Here is a 26,194-nt window from a genome sequence, read left to right on the forward strand (position 1 = left end):
CCAAGGAAATAGAAGATTTGTAATGGAGAAGAAATGAGAGCATTCTCAAATATTTGAAGAACCATCATGTTGAAGAAAGAGTAGATTGCTGCTATTATGAACTACAGATAGTAGAACCAGTTGAGCATTCTAACAATAGACTAAACTGTCTTGTGAAGTAGTGGGCTCTTTGTGACTAAAGAAAACCTCCCTGTGGCATGGTGATCATTTACAATATTGTGCGATGACTTTAATGACAATCAGAAAGTTGGGAGTCAAAAAATTACTTTACTCATTAGGAGTCATAATCAAATTTTGCTTTCATATGCACCACTTAGTTGGTAAAATTTTTTTTCCCATTCTTGGAAAAAATTATTATTTAAAATGTAATTACTCCCACTGCGGAGTGACTTTACAGATCTCTAAAGGATGATTTTTCTCCTCTCCAATGAGATCAGTTTCCTGGCATCAAGGTAGAAGGCTTTACATAGTCTTATCTTAGGATATTACAATTGTATGGTTGAGGGAAAGAGGAGCTGAGTCCTCACTACCTTAGGGCAGAACCGGAGGGCCTTAGCACATTTTAGTTCAGGGACCAAATTAAAATGCATCATGTCAAGAGTATATTGAAAATGTATTCAGTATGAAAACTCACAAGTGAATGGAAGTTTAGAAGAGTTAGAGAAAGAAGGACTGGGGGAATTACTAGAATGTGTAAGTATTATAAATGCATTTTGAACATATTTGCTTGGAATAGAGAAATAATGAGTAAGCTGTTTTCTAGATTCAAAATTGACAACTAGAATTCAGAAAGGGAGAAGTCATTGTTGTCTCAGTCATATTGGAAACTCCATCTGGAAGAATTAAGTTCCTTTTCTCTTCTCTGTCTATGACATATGACTCCCCTTCTGCATTGGCTTAGGGGCAACCTTGATGGGAATAGGATCAGACTCTGATAACAGAGGGAAGTATGTTATGACCATTATTTCTCCATTCTCTGCCTCTTGATGCTCTATATTCAGAGGTTATTTAGACACTCATTGAATCTATATTTAATGACAATCAAAATTTGGCTGGAATAAAGAAAGGAATTGCTATGCAAAGCAGAGTAATAATCAGTTGGGTGTGGTTTATTGCTTTTTGCTTCTAGTCTTATAGGAAGGCAAGTTTTGTAAGATAAATTATAGACAAGAAGAATTATGTATGCCTATGGTTTCAGAGTTCTATTGACACATTTTAGAGATAGATATTAATGTAAGATTATTTCCTTAAGTATCAAACTTCATCTCTTTTTTATTCAGGTAACACTGGTCAATAACATTATATACATTTCAGATATACATCATTATATTTTAACTTCTGTATAGACTTCATTGTGGTTACCACCAAAAGTCTAGTTGCCATCCATCACCATACAAATGTCCCCCTTTACCCCTTCTGCTTTCCTCCCAACCCCCTTCCCCTTTGGTAACCACCAATCTGTTCTCCGTATCTATGTGTTTGCTTGTCAAACTTCATCTTAAACCAGAAGGGTAAAGTTTCTCCTATGATGTATTTTATGATCTAAAAAGACATTTATGCCTGAGGTATGCTGGCAATAAGAAAGTATACAATTCATTATCCAAGAAGCCACTAAATATTCTAAGGGTACTCTAAGGAATTCTGAGTGACTTTTCCAAATTCCACCTTTCCCCAATATATAACTGTCTCTACATTTTGAATTGTAGAAATGAAAATACCTTTGGAGACTATCTAGCCCTATTTTCTAAGCTAATAAGTGGAAGGATATTACTCATCTTTACCAACAAGTGCCTATCTTACAGGCACTTAGAGATAAGAAAATCTGCACAATAGAATAATGAATTATAACACCACTTTGTCTAACATGATATAAAACATCAGGTTGTCTTCTCCTTCCGTCTCCCTGTCCCTGTCCCTCTCCCCAAACCTCCCCTCCATTAGGTGTCTATTATGTCCCCTGCACACACATATTATCACTTATATTCATTTCTACAATATGTTGGAGTCCAATCCTCAATTAGCTTATAATCATCGTCAAGTTTCTAAACATTGTCTATCTGTATGCTGAGGACAATGATGCTCCAGAAATTGTAAGGGGTTACTCTGAGGCCCGGAAAGACTTGAGTTCTCTACCTTTGCCCTTTATCCAGTGGCTCCTGAAAAGTTATGTTTCACTTGGAAGGAGTAGATATCAAAAGGTATGGGAGAAGGAGAGAGCCATACTTTCCTAAGCTCTTGATTCAGTTTGAAGAGAGAATAGAGAGATGCAATTGTTATCTACCTTCTTCTTTAATCTTTTCAGGCTCTGTACTCATTTTGTCTATTAACATTTGCCCAAATACCTGACCCTGCAGAGTGATCAATCCCTGAATTTTTTTGAGAAAACCAGGATGATTTTACCTATTTGATTATATGTACTGGTTTCGTCAGTGTAACCAGTTGTATTTTTTTTTTACATTTAATTGATTTGCTCTTTTGGGATCATATTTTCAAAAGTCAGAGAATCACAGAATATTATAATTTATGAAGAAGAATTCTTAACCTCCTCCTTTTTTCTGGTAAGAGAAACTGAGTGCCTGAGAGGGTGTGTGATTTGCCTAAAATTTGGTAAGCAATGCAGTGGTAAGGAGAAGTAGAATCAAGGTCTTCTGAATTCTAGACTATTGCTCTCTCTATAGCACATGATACCTTTGGACATCATTCCTTGAAGCCTATTTTATTTATTTATTTATTTTATAAGAATGTTTTATTTATTTATTTATTTATTTTTTTGTGAGGAAGATTGGCCCTGAGCTAACATCTGCCAATCCTTCTTTTCTTTTTTTCTTTTGCTGAGGAAGACTGGCCCTGGGCTAACATCCATGCCCATCTTCCTCTGCTTTATATGGGATGCCGCCACAGCATGGCTTGCCAAGCGGTGTGTTGGTGCACGCCTGGGATCTGAACCAGCGAACCCCAGGCCGCCGCAGTGGAGCATGCGCACTTAACCACTTGCGCCACCAGGCCGGCCCTGCTTGAAGGCTACTTTAAAGCTTATAATTTAGAGCGGTCAGTTTATTCAATAGGACAATACTAGTTATTAGATGTAGAATAGATATAGTTATAACTATTAGATATAGTTATTATATATAAAATAACTAATGAAAGTAAAAATCATCTGCCATGCATCTAATTATAAAAAAAAACAGTACCCCCTATATGATGTCTGCCTTTGAGAATCTTATCACTAACGTGGTTAAATCCCTTATTACAGGATGAAATATCTGACTCAATTATATGATGATCATACATAACACAACTTTGAGAAGAAGGGAAAAATTAATCTACACTTTAGAATTAAGGAAAAGTAAGATAAAGAAAGGGAAAAGCCTAAAATTTTTCTAAGCATTATTTTGAGAAAATGACTAAATTTCCTGACACTTCAGGAACTTTCCAGAACCTAAATTACATGGCAATGACCATCATTGGTTGTACTTCCTAAAAAATATTTTGAAGTGATTTTGATTAACATTTCTGACTAAAACTTTCTCTGATTAGAAGAAGGCTTATATGAAAAAAATTATAGCTGAAATTTCTGAGTTCCCTATTGAGATCAATGCTTTAACAATTTGATTAATTCTATTTCCACTTCTGGAGGTTAAGTTGGAAGGTCACAATTTTCTATGATGTGTGGCTACAATATAGATCAGGAATCAATCCTCTTTATGTCACCTTTAGGAAGTAGGATTGATTTTAATTTCTAGAGGTCTCCACAGTTATTGTGATTGCCATCATATTTCATTATTTATTGCTATCACAAACAAAAACAATGTAGCAACAATTAGACTAAACTCTATGCAACATTTGCAAATTTATTTTCAGTGCTTCTTTTCCTCTTTCTGTTTACCAGCTCCTTTACCTCTTTCAGATTCCTGAGAGATCCAAGTATTCCCCCAGCTACCAAGGGCCTCCATTAGGATATTGCATCCAGCCCTGTCCCACTGCCTTGAAGACAAGCCCATCCTAAGTATAGGCACTCTGGCCTGTTTCCTTCTTCAGACTTAGAACTGTTTTATGGCTCATCTCCTCAGGGCCAGGCCAGTGTTTTTCTTGGCACCTTGTACTTAACAATTAAACCTTTTCTAAGATTTAATGACCATAGACTAAAGGATGTGTCCATAGTCTTCATTTTATCTTAGATAAGTGACAGCATTTTGTTGGAATCTTTCTGAGGACCATGTATCAGCACTGATCTCTAATACACAGTGAAGGTGGGGCACAGGGAAGGGAGGTAGGGATGGAGAGAGCAGACAGTGAAAGAAAGTTTCTGAAGGCTCTAAAACTGAACTGGTAGGGCCTGGTGGCATTTGCAAATTATACTCATACTACTTTATTTTACCCACCAAGCATACTGTTTCAGAGATAGAAGTATTGGGGAGAGGCTGATGTTATAAGATATAGGAATAGGAGAGACTTGCAGTCACATAGTTAAATCTATAATTCCATTAATTCACCCTAACATATAGTCATGCATTGCTTAACGAAGGAGATAAGTTCTGAGAAATGCATCATTAGGTGATTTTGTCATTGTGTGAACATCATAGAGTGTACTTACAGAAACCTAGATGGTATAGCCTACTACACTCATAGGCTATATGGTATTGTCTACTTGCTCCTAGGCTGCAAACCTGTACAGTATGTTACTGTACTGAATACTATAGGCAATTGTAACACAATGATAAGTATTTGTGCATCTAAACATATCTAAACATAGAAAAGGTACAATAAAAATATGGTATAAAAGATAAAAAATGGTGCACCTGTGTTGGGCACTTACCATGAATGGAGCTTGCGGGGCTGGAAATTGCACTGGGTGAGTCAATGAGTGGGTGGTGAGTGAATGTGAAGGCCTAGGATATTACTGTACGCAACTGTAGACTTTACAAATACTGTACACTTAAGCTACACTAAATTTATAAAAAAAATTTTTTCTTCAATAGTAAATTAACCAGCTTACTGTAACTTATGCACTTCATAAACTTTTAAATTTTTTTAACTTTTGACTCTTCTCTCATAACACGTAGCTTAAAACACAAACACATTTTACAACCACACCAAAGTATTTTCTTTCTTTATATTCGTATTGCATAAGCTTTTTTCTATTTTTAAAATTTTTATTTTATTTTTTTTGCATTTTAAACTTTTTTGTTAAAAACTAAGATACAAACACATACACTAACCTAGGCCTACACAGGGTAAAGATCATCATTATCACTATCATCTTCCACCTTCATATTTGTCCCACTGGAAGGTCTTCAGGGGCAATAACATGCATGGAGCTGTCACCTCCTCTGATAGCAATGTCTTCTGGAACACTTCCTGAAGAACCTGCTCTTGTTGAGGAAGTGTCACTCTTTTCAGAAATATGTCCATGGTGGTTTGCTTGCTTTTTTTTTAATCATAGATTTGCTTGTAAGCAGATAATGCACTATGAAACTATGAATATTTCTCTCTATTAAAGCAAAAGCGTTTCACTCTGGGAGTCCCTGTTTTCAAACTTTTTAAGGAGCTTGTTGAGGTCTGCAAAACTTCTGCTAACCCCTTCACTGTGAGTTTTCTTGGAGGCTCTTCCCCTTTTTCTTCTCCTGCAGTTTCCTTTCCTCTCGCCTCTTCTTCAGCTGTTTGTTCCTGTTCCAGTTCCAGCAACTCCTCATTAGTCAGTTTCTCAGGGGCCACATCTAGGAGCCACTCAATATCATCCTTATCTACGTTCAGGTTAAACTTGTTTGCCATCTCAATCACAGCCTTGTTGATTTTTGAAACCTCCTCATCCTTGGCAGATTTTTTGAAGTCTAGACAAACCTCTTGAGTGTCTTATTCCAGATGCCATTCAAATATTCCTTGGTGACATCACCCCAAGCCCGAGTAAGGTTCCTGACGCAATCATAAATGTTATAATCCTTCTAGAATTGCGTCAGTGTCTTTTCAATCTCTCCCTCAGTTGCAGCAATAGCCTGGGCAATTTCTTCCTCAGGTCGTAGGCCTTAAAAGCTGCTTTAACTCCTTGATCCATTGGTTGGATCAAAAAAGTGGTGTTTGGAGGGAGAAACACCACTTTACTCTTGGGATGAAGATCACCAATGAAAAGAGGATGTCCGGGAGCATTATCAACAATAAGAAAAATCTTGAAAGGTATGTTATTCTACAAACAGTACTCCATTTTGCTGGCATAGCAATTTTGTTGGCATAGCAATGCACATTGTGGAAAACGAGCTGGGTTATCCATGACTTCTTATTGCTCCTGTAGTACACTGGAAATATGTGCTTATTAATATTGAAAGCCCTGGGGTTCTCACTGTGCCAGATCGCAAAGAGCTTCAATTTGCAGCCTGCAACATTGCCCCAATGCAAGACTGTTATCCTTTCCTTAAAAGCCTTAAAACCGAGGATTGACTTGGTTTCCTTATGAATGAAAGTCTTTTCAGGAATCTATTTCCAGAATAGGGAGGTTTCACTCATATTAAATATTTGCTCTGGCAAGTAATTTTCCTCCACAATCAGTTTATCTAGAGTTTCCAAAAATTCTTCAGCTGCCTTCACGTCAGCACTCACAGACCCACTACTCACTTTCACATTATGTAATGAATAGTGATTCTTGAATTGTTTAAATTATGCAGAGTTAGCAATAAATTCAACATCACAATCAGGTCCAGCCTTTTCTTTCAACATCACAATCAGACTTTTTCCTTTGGCCTTGATCATCATGGTGCTGAGAGGGATATGCTTCTATGTCTGGTCTTCAATCCAGGTCATTCCAGAAATAGGAAGTTTCTCCATGTCTGATATAGGCTCTTCTCAAATTTTTATTAGTCTCATTGCTTTCAATGAAGCAGATCCTTTAACAGCTTCTGTCGCTTTTTTCTTGTTCTTCAAAACCATAGCTACGGTGGAATAGGACACGCCTGGCTGGCGAGCAATAATCATCACTGATTTTCCACCTTCTGAGTCCTTAATCACTTTTAATTTCAATTCCAAGTCATTCACTCAATGTGACCTCTTATTGGCAATATTAGCAGTAGATTTTGTACCCTTAGGGGTCATGATGAGCAAAACAACACAAGATTAAATCAAGCACAAGAGAAATGATGCAAACAATAGACACGGTAAACATGAGGTGTATCAGGCTGCTGCCGGCGTAACATGGCATACTGTTTTACAGTAAATTTTTTTAATCAATAGAAATTAATTAAACCAAAAATATAAACCAGTAACATGGTCATTTATTATCATTATCAAGTATTATGTACTGTACATAATTATACATGCTATACTTGTATACAACTGGCAGCACAGGTTTGTTTACACTAGCATCACCACAAACACATGAGTGCTGTGTTGTGCTGCAGTGTTAAGATGGCTACAACATCACTAGACGATAGAAATTTTGCAGCTCCATTATAAATTTATGGCACCTCCATCGATTGTGTATGTGGCCCATTGTTATCATGTGGTGCATGATTGTATTACAAAAAATGAAAAGTTATGTTTACTTGAGCCCATCTATAGTGGGAACTCATTCTTCCATAGGTCAGGCAACACTATCTTTGAACAGGTATTATTATCAGAAACAAAATACTTATTCTGACTTGAAATAATACATTATTAAGAATGCTTACCTATGTGTAGTCATTATATTTGATTACTGACTTGTCACCTATATAATCTTTTAAGAAACATTTTAAATGTCTCTTTGTATTATTCTCAGTATTTTATATGTGAGAACAATGAGCCCTGAAAGGCTAAATGACTTGCTCAATGCCATACAGATGCCTGATGACACAACTGTGATTTTAATCTAGAATACTTTTCCAGTGTATTTAGGTTTCCATTATAGCATATTATTTTATTGAGTGTAAAGAGATAGTCCTTTTATTAAGTGATAAAGCTACTCTTGTTTCATCTAGTAAAGAATGTGCTGGGGAGTAAAAGGAAAAGAGGGTCTACCACCTTCTCTAAAAGAACAAGGGATTGTGATGTTAGTAAATGACCCTCAGGGGGGAAGTTATAAACCTCACTGCTTTATCACCAGTGCCTATCTAGCACAGTGCCCTGGGCAAAGCGGGCATTTAAATTCTCAAAGAGTGAATTAACTAAAAGTGAATAGATTTATATTGCAAAGAAACTTAGAGCTTTGGTTGACCAAAATCTTCATGTCACATTCTTAAAAATGGAGATATTGATTTAAAGAGATTTTCCAAGATCACTGATCAACTCTGTGTCAGAAGAGAGAATGGATGTATCTATATGTTTATCCTTCACATGGTATTTTTTTCTTTGGAGCAAAGATGAGAGCTAAACTTTCCTCTTGTTATACCCATAGCCCTTTAGCATAAGAGAAAAAACTGCAAAGCTGGAAATAAATTCCCATTTATTAAGCAAATCTCAATTTGCTTTGTGATGTAAAATGTATAATTGTCTCTCCGTTAATGCCGAATTGTAGAAGAAGATAGTTTCTGAAGAAGCCAGTGCCAAAAACTTCCTTAATAGCTGTGAGAATAGAGAATTAAGTATTACAGCAGGAGGAGGTCTTTAGAATACATGAAGAGAAAGGAAAAAAAGCATCCATCATTTTTCTAGGCACCCCAAGAAGCCAATAACTATCAACTGAAACAAGAAACAGAACATTAGCAGCACTCCAAAAGCCCCTTCAATGCCCCCTCCCTTCCTTTCTCTCTCTTCAAGGGTAACCGCTATACTGTCTTCATATCCTATAGATTTGTTTATCTGTCTTTAAACTTCATTTAAAAAGAATAATACAGCATGCACTCTTTTGTGTCTAATGTCTTTTGCACATTACTTTCTTGAAAATCTATTTTCTTCTGGTAGCTGTTCACGAAATTTTCTCTTGTTAAGAGTTCTTACTTTATTGAATTAAAAATGACGGATTTGGGCCGGCCCTGTGGCTTGGTGGTTAAGTGCGCGCGCTGCGATGCTGGCAGCCCGGGTTCGGATCCCGGGCGTGCATCGAGGCACCACTTCTCTGTCCATCCTGAGGCCGAGTCCCACATACAGCAACTAGAAGGGTGTGCAGCTGTGACATACAACTATCTACTGGGGCTTTGGGGGCAAAAAATAAAAAAAAATAAAAAAAAAAAGACGGATTTTGCTTCTGTAGATTATGCTATAGGATTTCTGTGATGTCAAAGCAGCTTTTAAGATATTCGCTTGTTATTACTTCCTTTGCAAGGAATTTACTAACAAAAGAAAAGGAAAGATTGTTTCAGGCCAGGTCATGTTATTTTGGGGGGAAGAAAACAGCAAAGTTTTTATCATGCAGATTACTTCACTAGTGTTGATCAGGAAATTTTAGATTGTTTTTAAGGTCATGTTTCAATGAGGGGCTGAAACTGCAATTAAATCTTGGTTTGCTGTCATGGGGGGCAAATAACTATATTTTGGGCCTGCTGCCTCTTTTTTAACAGAATCAATTGGTCAAAATTCTCTCCACCAACCTCCCAACTGAAGAGTTTTGGTTCAATGTCCCATTCTGGCTCTATTTGTCTATTTTTATTGAGTACTGTCTGTATTTAGGCATGCCTGAAAATCCAACACATATGTTTGAGTAGAAACTAGAATCCCTAAACCTAGGCAGAATTGGAAAATTGAACCCATACTCAGTTCATTCATTGATTTCTGTTTCTCTCCTCTTCAGGTAACTGAAGACAAATCCCTTCCAAAGTCAATGACTGAAACAAATCAATCTCCAGTGACCGAATTTGTGTTGCTGGGACTCTCTAATTCCCAAGAACTCCAATCTTTCTTATTTGTCATATTTTCAGTATTCTACCTAGCAATACTACTGGGCAACTTTCTCATCATCCTCACTGTGACCTCAGATTCCCGCCTTCATACCTCCATGTACTTTTTGCTTGCAAACCTCTCTTTTATAGATATATGTGTTGCCTCTTTTGCCACCCCAAAAATGATTGCAGACTTTCTGGTTGAGCACAAAACTATTTCTTTTGAAGCCTGTCTGGCCCAGATTTTCTTTGTTCATTTATTTGCTGGTGGTGAAATGGTGCTTCTTGTATCTATGGCTTATGACCGTTATGTTGCTATATGCAAACCGCTCCACTACCTGACAATCATGAACTGGCGTGTGTGCGTTACTCTGGTCCTCGTCCCATGGTGTGTTGGCTTCATCCATACTACTAGCCAGTTGGCATTTGCTGTTAACTTGCCTTTTTGTGGTCCAAATCAGGTAGATAGTTTTTTCTGTGACCTCCCTCTAGTGACCAAGCTGGCCTGTATAGACACTTATGTTGTCAGCCTACTAATAGTTGCAGACAGTGGCTTTCTTTCCATGAGTTCCTTCCTCCTCTTGGTTGTCTCCTACACTGTGATACTTATCACAGTCAGGAATCGCTCCTCTGCTGGCATGGCAAAGGCCCGTTCCACATTGACTGCTCACATCACAGTGGTCACACTATTCTTTGGACCATGCATCTTCATCTATGTGTGGCCTTTCAGTGGTTATTCAGTTGATAAAGTCCTTGCTGTGCTCTACACCATCTTTACTCCCATTTTAAACCCAGTTATCTACACTCTAAGGAACAAAGAAGTGAAAACAGCTATGTTGAAACTGAAGAGTAGGTATCTGAAGCCTGGCCAGATTTCTGCCGTCATAAGAAATATTCTTTTCCTGGAAACAAAGTAAACTTACCGACCTGTTACCAGTACAGCCTTGTCTCTAGACATTTACAAATGGAATCACTGTAATGTTAAAGCAAATCATTTTAACTACTGGGAAGAGTTGAGAAACTTGAATTTAAGAGTAATGATGATAATAAAACGCCATAGGATGAGCCTTACTGATTTTCATATTCTCTTCCTTTATTGCGTCTTTTATTTTTGTTTCTGTTTCCTACTTTTTATTTTTTTATATAAATCTTTTTTAAGATACAAGCTTTGAAGATATTCGGAAATGGCATTTACTTATAAATGGTTAATAAACTGAACCTCTACCTCTTTAAATAGTACTGCCCAAATGCCAATTTTGGATTAATAATAGATATAGCTCTATACCATAGAGATAATAGACCTATTTGCATATATCATATACCTAGATAAGAACACATTCCACACTGTACTATGTAACTGACAGCACGTGAAGACAATTCTATGATTGGTGTTAATGGTATAGTAAAATGTAAAATGGCATGGCTATCCAGCAGAAGGCATTTATACTCAATGCTTTCACAAATCATTCTTCAATATGGCTGCTTAATATATATTTTTCATGGAAAGCAACTCACTGAATAAATTTATTCACCAGTGTGTTTTGTATTTGGTTATGTTAATTACTGTTAATACTGGTAAAATAGTCTGAGGAATTTAAGAGATGAGTTATAATTCTCTACCTGTCGTTATGGTGATGGGAGCCTGAATTTTAGTATAAAACATTCTCTCTCTCCCTAGGTCTTCACGATTCCAAACTTCTCAGATAGGGTAGTTTTTCATATCAATATCTGGTAGAAATTATCATTTTTTCTAGGGACTTTTTATTCAGTTAATATTGTTTTTTAAATTTTCTAATGCAGGTCCAGAAAATGACAGAAGCCTATTTCAAGGCCTTTAGGATAGTCAGAAACTTACCCCTCCATAACCACTTATAAGACCAAGACTTTTTAGGCTTCTACACTGCAGGTTATTTTAGGTTTTTCCTCTTTTATTGTATTCAAAATTTTTCCTATATTTTTCTACTATGTTCTAATTTCACAATCTCTTATAATGTTAATTATTGTCTAGCCTCCTCTCTTTAGAGGTTCCTAAACGGATTCTATAATTACTGTTACCAAATTTCACATCTGAGCAAAAGAAAATAAAGAAGCCAATTTATTATGGATATAACAAAATGAAAATTAAAACAGATGTGCACGAATGTTTATGTATGTATTCAAACTTTTACAAAAATACAAGACTCCCAGAATTCTACATTACTTTTACACACTGTTCTACTTTTGTGTAAAAACTAAATGATATATCATTGTGCTGCTAGCACTAATTACAACTTAATAGACACTATACAACAAGACATGTAGCAAGAATTTTACACCTCTTTTAAGCTTTCAAACATTTCTATGAGATATTTGTTCTGTTCGTTTTATACATGATAAAAATAAGGTTCAGAAGGGGTAAGGATATTGAGCAGGTTTATACAGTTAGAAAGTGGCTAGTGGATTTCGTGTCCAGGTGGGTGTTGTATTTGCTTTTTTGGTTTATTGCTGGTCCAGAATGGCACACTTTTAGCATGCACTTCTGCCTAGTGTGAAGTAGGCTGCAACCTCTGCAGAAAATGTGATTCTCTGCTCACCCTCTCGTACCTCTTTCCTACTCATAATATCGAAAAAGCTTAGAAGATGAAGACTTAAACTCAAGAGGGTACTTGAGTTCCTTGCAGTCAGTCATACAGCAAGAACACAGTACAACCGATACAATGTATTGTTGTACATTCAATGATAAAAAAACAAAGCCACAGTAATGTGCACAGATACAAGATAAGCCAGTTATTAAGAACATACAAAAGAAAGGAGGAAGAATGTCATGACTGTTGTGAGTATTATAAAAACCAGTTAGCCCTGGAATTTACGTTTCTGTGGGCCTGACTTCATTTTTGCTGATGGCAATCATCATAACAGTACTTATACAGACTCAAACATGCGTGAGTGACTGTTCTAAGTCCCGGTCTAAGTCCCTTACATACATTAACACATTTAATCCTCTCAAAATGAGGTAGGTATGATTATCTCCCCTTTTACAAAGGAGGAGATTGAAGCACAGAGAGATGAAACAACTTGCCAAAAGTCACACAGCTAGTGGCAGCAGAGCAGGAATTTGAGTTCAGACAGTATGGTTGTCAATGGTATTCTCTCAACTGCTATCCTACTCTGCCTCTACATTTTGTAGCATGAGTCTGAGGAAACAAGAAACTATTTTAGTATAGTCCTAACTTACTCTTTTGTGGATAGAACTTTTTATCAGGAGAAGGAGTTTTGGGGATATGTAACTAAGTTTTATTTATCTTAACCATCTTCCACTTCATAACTGTATAAACTTGCTCGATATGTTTTTTCTGCTATGAAAGGATACTAGAGCCTCTGAAATTATGCGTTCAATCAACATTTGCCTTTTCTTAATTAAATAAAAATTATATTGTATCATGTCATTTCATGTTACATCATATTTTGTCATATTATATCATATCTGAAGGTATTGGGGCATATCATAAAACTGAGAGAAAGAAAGGACAGGGAAGTGTTGACATGGCAGCTGAGGTAGAAAAGAGAAATATGGATCCCAGTGACTTTGTGTAGGGAGGAAAGAAGGGGGAAAGGATATCTGCTGTTCAGGAGACAACTTGACTCTACTTTCGGGTAAATAACTGATGACATTATGAGATTCCTCTCAGTACTGAATAATGAAGCCAGTTTACTCTGACCTATGGAATAGTTGTAGTAAATTGCTATTCCTAAATTCAACACTGATGGGATTTAGGTCAAAAAGAAAAAAAAGAAAAAGAATTACTTCTGGAATTTAGCTACATCTTTTCTACAACTATTACCTAACTGATATTTTCTGTAACAATTTAAAGGAAATTTTAAAACAAAGTTCTTAATTCCAACGAGTTGGGGGAAGGGGCAATGTTATGTCGTGTTTAAGAATTTGGTTCTAGATTCAGTTCCTGGTTCCAGTCCCCATTCCACCACTTTCTACCTGTGTCGCCTTGAGAAGGTTGCTGGATTTCTCTAACTTTAGTGAAATTATAAATGGTTGGGAAGATTCAATAAAATAGAGTGGAACAAGCAATAAGCATATTGCTGGCTCAGAGTTACAGCCTAGAAATACTGGAGATACTCTTTTCAATTTGCTACATACAGCCAAATCCACAAAAGCTTTGAAAACATTACCAACAGTACAGACACACTGAGCCTTTTTCTACACATCTCTTGTTTTCTTTATAATATATTTAAAGAAAATGTTATTAGTATATGGTATTATACTTATTATAATAATTTTATTAACTCTATCCTTTCTTTTACTCCATATTCCATAATTTGCTATTTTTCTGTTCTTTATTTTTTTTACAATGTATTTCTTATTCTTTACTCCTACACTGAAGTAATGCTTCAAGTGTCTCTGAGAGGTATTATTTGATAATAAATTATGTGAATAATTTACTTTAAAAAGATTAGATCAAGATTTGATCATCTCAAGGAAATAATCAAATAGGTTCTTATTGAAAATGTGTGATATGAGACAATCTATTCATGAATACCAAGACTACAAAAGAAGAAATAAATGATTATGCAGTGACTCATACAGCCTTAGAAACTGTGTGACACATTTGAATGTGCCAAAAAGTATTTGGGGAGCTTGTATTTCAAAATAGTTATTTAGAACTTGCATATGATTCTTGTCTTAACAAATTCCTGTTAAAATAATCAAATGAATTCAAAAGTTGAAAAAGTCATCTTCACTGAAAAATAATAATATAAATACCCATAGAAGTAACTTTTGTGACCTTGCATTATGCAATGGTTTCTCATATATGACACCAAAAGCACAAGTGACCAAAAAAAGTGGATAAACTGAACTTCTTCAAAATTCAAAACTTCAAAGAGCATTCAAGAAAGTAAAAAGGCAGCTTACAAACTGGAAGAAAATATTTGCGAATTATATATCTAATAAGGGACTTAACGTCCAATATATATTAATACCTTCTACAACTCAACAATAAAAAGACAAATAACCCAATTTAAAAATGATCAAAGGATTTAAACATATATTTCTCCAGCTAAGACATAAAAATGGCCAATCAACACTTGAAAAGATGATGAACACAATTAGTCATTAGAGAAAATGCTAATGAAAACCACAATAAGATACCAATTCACACCTACTAGGATGGCTAAAGTCAAAGATGCAGAAAATAACAAGTGTTGGTGAGGATACAGAGAATTGAAATCCATGTTACATACGTGGCCAGTGTGAGATAAAAATGGTGGAACCTCTTTGGAAAACAGTCTGACAGTTCCTTAGAATGTTAAATATAAAGTTAACATACGACCCAGCAAATCTACTCCTGGGGATATACCCTAGCGAAGCGAAAACATGTTCACATAAAAGCTTGTCCTTAACTGTTCATAGCAGCATTATTCATAACACAAAATGGAAACAATTTAAATGTCCATCAACTGGTGAGTGGATAAATAAAATATGGTATATCCATACAATGGAATGTTATTCAGCCATAAAAAGGAATGAAGAACTAATACATGCTATACTATAAATGAACCCTCATAAACATTATACTAAATGAGAGAAGCCAATCTCTAAAGGCCGCATATTGTATGATTCCATTTATATGATGTCCAGAACAGGCAAAAACACAGAAACAGAAAGTGGTTGCCAGGACTTTAGAGAAGGAAGAGTGGAGAGTAACTGTTACTGGGTAAAGGGTTTTTTTGTAGGATGAAGAAAATTCTGGTTGAGAGTATGAGACACTAGTATTCTTGAGATAACTGGCAGAGGCAATTCTAATTTCTGTAATTGCAAAAGTAACTGGGAGTTACTGGCCATTACATTCTAACCTACAGTAGGCAAAGATGGCATATCAGAAAAAGGCAATGCAATGTTCATCCTAAATACAGCTCTTTTCAAAAACTATTCTTAGAAGTAAATACCTATTGGAAAACTTTCAATGGCAACATTCTGGATCTAAATACTAAGTATTGTCACTAAGTCTTGGTGAGAAAGTGAGAAGAAATACAATTATGATAAATCAACTTTCATAAGAAAGTGAATACATCTCTTCATGTTTTTAATATCGACACAAGAATTAACATTTAAATGTTGTTTTGTTAATTAAGCGTACATAACATTTGACTTATCAGAGAAAATTTTTGTAATAAATGTAAAATATAGGACAGATTGTGTGTATGCATGTGCATTTGATATTGGCAGCAAAATGTTAACTAGTATTAAATCTGTCAGCAAGATGACAGAACATTTTACCTTTCATTATTTTTATTTAAATTTGAAAAATTTTACTCAATACAAATTTTTTTCTAATAATAAAAAATGAAGAGATAGATACAGTTAGTTTTATATACATTTTATTACCTTAAATACATTTCTCCTCCCCCCTCAAAAATATTTTCCTAATTCAGTTAATACAATTAAATATCAATCTTTTAACTATTTATTTTTCTTATATTATTTTAGTTGTGAACAGTATTCAAAGCTTTCCTCCACACCGCTGAATAAATCCCACAATCATGAATAACTTTCTCAGATCCACCCTCATGCCCTTATTCCGGGGAGTATAAGTCAAGGGGTTGAAAAGTGGGTTGATCACAGAATAGAACAAATTCACAATTTTCTGAGTCTCAGCTGGATTGCCTGCTGTTGGGCTCACATATACAACCATGATAGAGCCATAGAACAAGGACACCACGGCCAGATAGGAGCCACAAGTGGAGAAGATATTATGCCAGCCCTCTGCTGAGGTCTGGCACCCTGAGCACAGCTTTAATCATCAAGATGTAGGAGCTGGTAATGAAGAGGAAAGTGGTAAAAATGATGACTAGTTTAAAGATGGCATGGATCGTCTCAGTGTCAGGAGCTGGCAAACAAGATAGCTTTATAAGAAGATCTGGGTCACATAGGAAGTGATCAATCTTATTGAGACAACAAAATGCGAGCTGAGAGATTAGGTAAACAGGCAAGAGAAAGTATGAGAAGCCACACACCCAGCAGCCGGCTCCCATTCTGATGCAACGTTGAACTGTCATGACAGTGGGGTAGTGCAGAGGCCTGCAGATAGCAAGGTACCTGTCAAAGGCCATGGCAGACAGAAGAAGGTCTCAGTGGTGCCCATGGAGAAGAAGTAGGACTGAAGGAAGCAAGCAGAGACAGAGATGGTGTTGTTCTCATGAGAGAAAGTTGGCTAGCATGTTAGGGACAGTGGAGGTGATAAACCAGATCTCTAGGAAGGAAAACTGGCCAGCAGGATGTACATTGGAGTTTGTAGTTGATAGTCCCACCTTACGGCACAGATAATGCACAAGTTTCCAGTTAGTGTCAGAATATATGTCTGAGAGAAGATTGAAAAGAGGAGGATCTGAATTTCTCAGGTATAAGGAAAGCCTAAAAGGATGAATGTACTCACAGAGCTAGAGCAATTATTTATGCTGTAATATTTGTCCGTTTTTAAAGCTGCAAAAAAACAGATTTCCATATTAGAAGTGGTCTTACATAGTATTACTCATTAGGGCAGATGCCTTGCTTAGGGTCACATCATTCTGCATGTCTGTAAATAACAAAATGCCATGACTCATGCAGTGCTATTTCCATGATTTTTAGATATTCATAGTCCTATTCTGGATATAATAAATACAAAGTTAACAGTCACCTTCCTGTCATCCTGTGGTTTACCATCAAAGTTGGTATAGACAATAAGCACTGTATACAAGGACGTGCAATGTCGGGTCAAGCAGTGAATGAATGAGGACTGAATGAAGACAGGCAGGAGATAACTCAGTGTTTGTGACACACAAAGATATTAAAGAGAATGATGTTCCATATTCTTTGCCCTTTTTGTGACAGAAATATATCAAGCTGATTTGAGGACAATAGCCAATAGATTTTAATACAGTATGTAAGATAATTGATTTTAGATTTATTGTGTGAGGTTATGGGAAATATTCTTCTATCCTTTTTAGAATAGGTTATAAGTCAATATTAAAATGAAAATTTATTATAACTTTTCACATTTTAATTCCTTCTTTCAGTGAAAATACACTCAAAAACACTATACGTATGTAATTTTTTAAATGGTCACCACATTACAGTACGTGGGATTCTGCATAGAACGTCAAAGAGGTCTTGATCATTGAACTTAAATCAATAAAGGCTGTCCAGGAAAATGAGTACGTGTCCTGTTCACAACTCTATAGGGAGAAAATCCCACTTTTAAAATTTCAGATCTAATGACAAATATTGTCTGATAATATTCTGCCTAACTTGGTTCTCTAACACTGTAATTCAAATTCTTTGAAATAGTAGTGCTTACAATTATCATTATCTTTGAGCCCTTCAAAAAATTAATATAAATATGAGAGATAGAGGATAATATTTAATGAGGCTTTTCAATAACGTGTGACTGGTATGGAGGGTAAGTTGTCAACTCTCAGTTGTTTTACGTGGAAAAGGACAAGTGCCCAAAGCTGATATTCTAGAACAGTGGTTCTCAAAATGTGGTCCAGGGACTACTGCTGATCTTTGAAAATTTTTTATGGTATTGAAGTCAAAACTGTTTTCATAATAATACTAAGATATTATTTAATTATTCACTCTCATTTTTTTTTGATTATTAAATGGAGTTTTTCAGGTTGCACGATGGGTAATCTCACAATAAACACAATAAACTTATTGGAAAAGTAGATAGAAGCATCCAACTAAGGCAAACATTAAAACAATTTGCAAAAAATGTACAGAAAAAGTAACTCCTCATTTTTATTAACTATTGCCACCACTCTGTACATTAAATCTCTAGAATTTATTAATCTTATAACTGAAACAAAGAAACAAAAAAAGAATAACTATGTGAGGTGAAGGCATGATAATTAGTTTGTGGTAATTATTTTACTATGTGTAAGTATATAAAATCATCTCATTGTTCCCTTAAATGTATATAATTTTTCTTTGTCAATCATATGTCAATGAAGTTGGAAAAAATATACTATAAAGTAGAACAATCAGTTTGGAAATGAAGAGCAAAGAAAGAAAGAAAAAAAAAGAATTAGTCCATAGTCCTAAAACCTTAATCAAGAGTTCACATATATTCAAACTCTTTAAATTCATGGAAATAAATCCTTTTTTAAAAAAAAAGTTTATTTAAAAAAATAAGCCTTGAAATTTTAAAAGCAGTGGATTTATACTTAGGGAGAATTTTTGTAAGCCATTCATTTCATCCCAGTCTGAAAGTAATCACAGACAACTACCCAGACTGATACCCTAGATTGAATAAATGGCAATTTTACACAATCGCAGCCCACATAAGCCCTCAATAATTCTCTATTGCTTTGCCATTGACTTTGGATTTTCTCACTTCACATTTTTTCATTAATTCTAATAATTCCTATATATTTGTCAATATGACTCTAAATATCTTGCTATCTACATATTTCTCTCTGTTTCATTTGGTTTCTTTCTGTGTGTATGTAAACACTTTCGTAATTCTTACCATGTCTATAATTTATTCAACTGTAATATATCTTCTCCAGATTTCATATAGCATCGGCCTGGTGTCTAGCCTCCTTCTATTCAATCAAGTTCTTTCTCCGTCCTCCTCCTACAACTTTCTATCTACCTCTTCCTTCTTATTTTATTTCTCCACTGTAACTGATTACATATGAAAGCAAAATCTATATTTCATTATTTATTACAAATATTGAATGGATTTTTATAAATATTTTCAATTTGAAAAACTGATGTGTAAAATACTTATTAGTCTTTCTTAAAAAGAAAATAAATTTTAAAAAGCTGCTCATATAATAAATAACCCTCGTCTTTGACATATACAAAAATATTTTCCAGATTGAGCTAAAAACTAGAATGTGCACAGCAAAACTTTAAAATAAAGAATAAATAGAAAAATATAGAAATTCATAAAGGAGAAGATTGATTGGTATTACCAATGAGAAACTTTATTAAAGAAGGCATAGAAAACCAAATTAAAGAGATTAACATAATTTTAATTGTATTTAAAAAACTTCTGAAAAATGAAAGATGCCATAAATAATGGGAAAAGAAATGCCAAAATAATTCCAAATAAAGAATAGCATCCAGATTATCCAAAGAAGTACTGCAAATCAATAAGTAGAAGACAAACAACATGACAGAAAAGCAGGTTAACATTAATCAATGTCTCTGAACGTAAAAAGAGTCGCTGACAATCTGCCATATTTTACCAAGAAATTTAAGGAACCAAGTTCAATAATAACATTGCCCTTCATGTCAATCTAACGTCCTACACATCAAGCTCAACTCCTACACAATGTGATGATGATTTTTGTTAAGATTACATTTGATTTAAAATACATTAATAGATATTAAAATGAAATATGTATCATTTATAAAGGTATGTCAGTCACTTATGCTCACAAAGACTGTCCTCAGATTTTGCAATCTCACACACTAATAAAATGCCCTTGTCTCCTAGCCTCTGAAAGTAACAGATAGTAACAGGGATAGGCAATATATCACTTCAAGTTACATTGAAAGAAGGTGTATCCACTTTCATTTTCTGGAATTTTCCCTGACTGAGGGTATGATCACCTTCATATAAGGTGGGAATACAAAGGGAGAACTAGCAAGCCTCTTTAAAAGATCTAGTAAATTTTTGAAGTAACTATTTTTTTTAAGTTCTCAAAAAAAAATCCTGGCTTTTATCCTGGAGAAGGAATACTTTTATAATTCACATACAAAGTGGTAGAATATAAAACTAGAGACGGGTGGAAGAAGAAAATAGGGGAGCTCGGAGTCATGTGACATTTACGTTACCTGAAGATACAAGGTGGGTATCGTAGAAATCTGTATGATCGAATGTCGTCTTCCACATCAGAGTGCAAACTCTAGTCTCAGACCTCAGAAAAACTAAGTGTAATAGTGTTCTGTGCATTATCGTGGGAATTCATGTGAACTGCTGAGAAGGCTTTTAGGATCAAGAACATTATGGAATTAAGAAATCAGTCATGGATACTGTGAACTTGCCTTCTGTAGCTCTCTTTCTTACAGAAACTGTAAAGGCAACTTAGTTGCAAAGAGAATCATAGTCTCATGATCTAGATAGAATCAAATGAACAATTAAAACGTTGAGCTCTTTTACCTTCTGTAAAGGCTCTTTGGACAGCAGCTCTTTAGAGAGGGAATTTATAACACAGTGGTCCTATTGAACCTTGTTTCCTATTCTGGAAATTATGCTGGAATTTATTTCAGATTCTTACATATTGCTTATTCCAGTTCAAGGACTTTTCACTTGGAATAATGAGAGAAATAAAAACAAAATGATTGGTGGATGTATAAGTTTACTGTTTTAACTACTATTGAAAGTAATTTTCTCTCTGGTGATAAAGGGAAAGTTGAAACTCTCACAATAAGCCTTGGTTCCAAGCTTGTAGAAAAGTCTCTGGAATATAGGTTAACACAAAGATTAGGAGGCCATGTATTTAACCATATTAAAACTCCTTTCTAAGGGCTGGCCTGGTGTCATAGTGGTTAAGTTCACGAGCTCCGCTTCAGTGAGCCGGGGTTTGGGGTTCGCAGATTTGGATCTTGGGCATGGACCTATGCACTGCTTATCAAGCCATGCTGTGGCAGGCATTGCACATATAAAGTACAGGAAGACGGGCACGGATGTTAGCCCAGGGCCAATTTTCCTTAGTAAAAAGAGGAGAATTGGCAACAGATGTTAGCTCACAGCTAAACTTCCCCACACAAAAAAAAAAAAAAAAAAAAAAAACCTCCTTTCTTATGTTTTAGACTATTCATCTTCTTCACTCTAACTTGTTTGCCCCACCCCAGGTCACCACCACCACCACATTCAGTGATACCTTCTCTAGCTATAAGTAAAATATTTAAAATAGGAAAGACATTTATAAAATTTTGCATATAGTGAACCACTTTGTTAATATATTTTAATGATCCATACTATAGCACTAATATATTATGTATAAACAAAAATTTATGTAATGATTTCCAAATTATTGAGAATTTAGGTATGTTAAGCAGAGTCACAAAGATTCTAAATATAATAATAACTCATATTCTAGAATAGAATATTTCAAAATAATTGAATATGATCAAGTATGATTTATTACTTTAATTTAAGAAGTATCCAACATTGTATCATATGTTAATACAATATATGAATATAATTTATTATATTCATTAATTAATAGAGAAAAAACATAGGAACGTCTTGATAGATGTAGAAATAGCGATAGATACAATTGAACATTCATTCTTGATAAAATAAACCATGAATGGAAGAAAATTTCTTAACTTGGTAAAGAATCTCTTTACCAGAAATAATTGGTGAAATCATATTTTAGTAGTAAAGCACAAAAAGCATTCCAATTAAAATCAAGAACAAAAAAATACGGCCATATGGTAAATAGAGTTATTGTTCCAAGTGACTCATTGCCTTTCCTATAAAAGGATTATATTTCCGTGTCTTGCAGATGTTAGACTATGCAATGTAACTTGGTTTGCCCAATCAAGTATAAGAAAAATTTAAATATGCCACCTCTAAAGAAACATTTAAGAACCATTATGCAATACACCATAGCTCTTTTTCCTATGCAATGAAAAAATTAAAATCCAAGAACGAAGGAGGCATATAAAGCCAACCAAGGGGCAACATATAATATGAATAAGAAAATAAAAACCAAGTTGCTGATATTTACAGGTAATTTTTTTGAAAACATAATTTGAGAAAAGCCAATTGATGCAATCATCATCACTGTACCTATCCACATCGATGAAATGGATAAAGATAATACTATACAAATATGAATATTAGAAAGAAGGAGAGAAATGTTGATTACTCACTGAAGAAATGATTGTCTACCAAGAACAAGAGAATCGACTAAAACATAAGATAATTCTAGTTACAAAACATGCAGGTAATACAATCTTCCTTTTAAGCACGCGATAATTTGTAAACTATTGCGGAGAAATTATTTCATTTTCAATAGCAACATAAATTCAAAATCATCTAGAAATAAACTTTGCAAGATAAGTATGAGCACCATGAAGAAAATAATGAATCCTTACACAGTATGTGAAAAAAGCAGATAAAGAAGAGACATATCATGTTCATCAATGGATTGATTATTTAGCATTAAGGGTAAAAATTTTACACAAGTCAATATGCAAATTCAAAGCAAGTTAGACAAATCCCACTCAGATTGTGGAAGAGAAATTGGTGTAGAGGTTTGAAATTTGACAAAGAGATTTTAAAATCTTGTTTGAAATAATTCTCAAAATTAGATACGTATTTTGAAAAAGTAGAATAATGAGGTAAGATTTAACTTATCATATACAAAAATTACATTTAAAGCTAAATTAACTAAAACTATAGTACAAATTCTTTTAATTAGTTCACCAAAGGGACAGTATATTGTATAGAAAAATACTCAATTTTGGAGAGTTCAGATTCTGATAAAGGTTAGTTTCAATTCAAATGAGGAAAGATAACTTATTAAATAAAAAATATTAAAAAATTTAATTATGACTTCACCTCTTACTATACATAGATATAAATCACCCAGATCAATGAATGAGATGAACTTAAAAAAATATACCAAAATACAAAAAAATGCACATATATTTTTATGATGCGGTATAAGAAAGACTTTTAATGAAAGACTCAGAACTCAGAAGTTAGACTAGAACAAATTAACGGTCATTGACTTCATAAAAAGTTAAATTTTGGGAGGAAAAACAGTTGCACCAACAGTGTTAAATGAGGAAAATAGAATTTTTGAGCAGTATACTATGAGATGGTACCCATTATCAGACTTAACACTGCCATTATAAATTACTACAAAATCTTAACAAACATATACACATTTGGGCCGGCCCCATGGCTTAGTGGTTGAGTGCGTGCGCTCCATTGCTGGCGGCCCGGGTTCGGATCCCAGGCGCGCACTGACGCACCGCTTCTCTGGCCATGCTGAGGCCACGTCCCACATACAGCAACTAGAAGGATGTGCAACTATGACATACAACTATCTACTGAGGCTTTGGGGGAAAAAAATAAATAAATAAAAATTAAAAAAATACAAAAAACAAAAACAAGCCCTGTTTAAAAAAAAAAAAAAAAACATATACACATTTGCCTCAATTAGACAGTCATCAAGGTAGGAGTATAATCCTTGACAAAAGGAAAGTTTATGATGTAAGTTCCAAATTGACTCCAACATCTTCCTTGAGATCATATTCTGAAACAAGTCACAGGAAAAGGAATGCAAGGAGAGAGTGAAGATCTCTGGCCAAGGAGACACATAAGAGTTTGAAGCTGCCAAGGTGGCTGGTGTTTGGGGAGAGTGAACTTGAAGAGGAGAAACTGAAGAAAAGGAGCTCAAAAATCTGTACAATTTACCTCAGGTCCTTGATTGACTTCTAAACTATGAGTGCATAGGACAAGACTCTAAGATACCTAGTAAAACATAACTGCTGGCAAGCTAAATGACTAGGCAGACATTTCAAAGGGAGCACCATTTTTGCAGCCTGAATGGAGAGACATTTGCTTTTGGTTCAGTGTCTAGAAAGGCCATTTATAGGAGTGAGGTTCAAGCTCAAGAACCAAGGGATACATACCAGGTATAAAGGCAAAACTAAATAGAAGAATCCTAACAGAGCCAAAAAATGGTTATGAAGATGTATGAGATCTATTTGATACTTGTACTGCCAGAGAGTAATATAAATAAGGGTTATAGTCAAAAGTTCTAAAATATGCGTAATTGGAGTCCTTTATATAAATGAGAAAAGAACAAAACAGAAACAATATTTGAAGAAATTGTGGCAGAAATTTTCCCAAATGTGATAAAATACCCCAACCTACACATTCAACAAATTCATTGAATCCCAAGGATAATAGAGACAAGTCAAATTACACTTGGGCTAATGCCAAAAATCAAAGACAAAGAAAAAATTATAAAGAAATCAGAGGGAGTAAAAAAGTCATATTATTTTCATAGGAAAACCAGTAACACTGATGGCAGCTATTCAATAGGAACAATTGAATCCAGAAGAAGACAGAACATCTAGAGTGAAAAAAAAAGGAAGAAAAATTATCAACCTAAAACTCTATCCAACAAAATGACCTTCATAAATAGAGACAAAAGTAAAAATATTTTCAGAAAACAAAAGGCTGAGAGAATTTGTTACCAGAAGACTTCTTACACTACAAATAATAATAGAAGTAGTCTTTTAGGCTGAAGAAAATGATCCCAGGTGTAAACATAAAACTTCAGGAAGAATTGAAGGAACCAGAAAATATTTGGTAAAAGGTGACTGCTTAAAACCACAATGAAGCAATCACTTGAGTTCTAATAAATGTAAAAATAAACTATTAGACAATAATGAAAGTATGTACAAGTGAGTAAATGAAATCAAAGTGTTCTTGTTTTTTCCATTGTTTAGAAATTTTTAAATAATATGTTAGGTGAAATGTAATAAATTCAATATGTATAATGCATTAATAATAAGAGAAGTTACAAATAAAAATCCAATACAGGAAAAATTAAATTTAAAAGTAATTGGTTAATGCAAAAGTAAGCAGAAAAGGAGAAATAAAGGAATAAAGAACAGATGGAAATATTAAGAAACAGATAGCAAGGTGATAAAATTAAAATTCATTGTGTCAATAATGACATTAAATACAAAAGGATTAGTCTAATTAAAAAATAAACATTTCAGACTACATTTTTAGAAAAGAATATACTATATGCTGTTTAAAAAAGGCACACTGTAAAACTTTTGGAAAGGTTGAAATAAAAAGATGGAAAGAGAAAACAAATACAAACACTTAAAAGAACATTTAGATATTTCTTGATGATACAAGTGTCAATTAATGAGCAAGAACTAACAACCCCAAATTTATATGCAGTTAATAAAATAATTTCAAAATATATAAGTAAAAATTGGCAGGATAGACAAATTTATAATCACTTCAGATTTTAACAGACCTCTCTGTGTAAGAAAACAAATAGATAAAAAATATCAGTAAGATTTTAGAGGTCTTAGTATGAGTAACTAACCTTCAGTTGACATATGTATAAAGTAAAATCATCCTTGGGCAATAATCCCAGAATGCATATATTTTTTCAAGGTCACATAGAACATTTACCAAAATAAACACTATTCTCTTTCAAAATACACATCTTAACAAAGGATTAAAATCATAGATTGTATGTTTTCAGACCACTGTGGAATTAGTTCAGAACTCAATAACATAAAGTAAACTGGAATATGTACAAATGTTTGGAGAATATATATTTGACACTTAAAAATCCTATAGGGAAAGTGAGAAATCACAACAGAAGTAAGAAAATATTGTGACCTGAGTGGTAATAAAAAGCATAGC

At 34.4% G+C, this 26,194-nt stretch overlaps 1 protein-coding gene and 1 pseudogene across 1 annotated transcript; one reads left to right on the plus strand and one right to left on the minus strand.

The window, feature by feature from the left end:
• The first annotated feature begins 9,655 nt into the window (after positions 1–9,655).
• Positions 9,656–10,696, plus strand: LOC101391542 (olfactory receptor 4K15-like). Its single transcript, XM_004421338.1, has one exon. It carries the CDS (start codon positions 9,722–9,724, stop codon positions 10,694–10,696), a length of 975 nt encoding a protein of 324 aa, XP_004421395.1. The 5' UTR covers positions 9,656–9,721.
• Positions 10,697–16,270: 5,574 nt separating this feature from the next.
• On the minus strand, positions 16,271–20,057 carry LOC147917506 (olfactory receptor 11H6-like; annotated as a pseudogene).
• Between the last annotated feature and the right edge of the window lie 6,137 nt (positions 20,058–26,194).

Source organism: Ceratotherium simum, chromosome 3 (genome assembly GCF_057802395.1).
Source record: "Ceratotherium simum simum isolate JZ-2026a chromosome 3, ASM5780239v1, whole genome shotgun sequence".
In the NCBI taxonomy this organism is placed as follows: Eukaryota; Metazoa; Chordata; class Mammalia; order Perissodactyla; family Rhinocerotidae; genus Ceratotherium; species Ceratotherium simum.

Bases quoted from the DNA above. Each gene is read 5' to 3' on its own strand.
- LOC101391542 (XM_004421338.1), top strand. From the start codon at position 9,722: ATGACTGAAACAAATCAATCTCCAGTGACCGAATTTGTGTTGCTGGGA.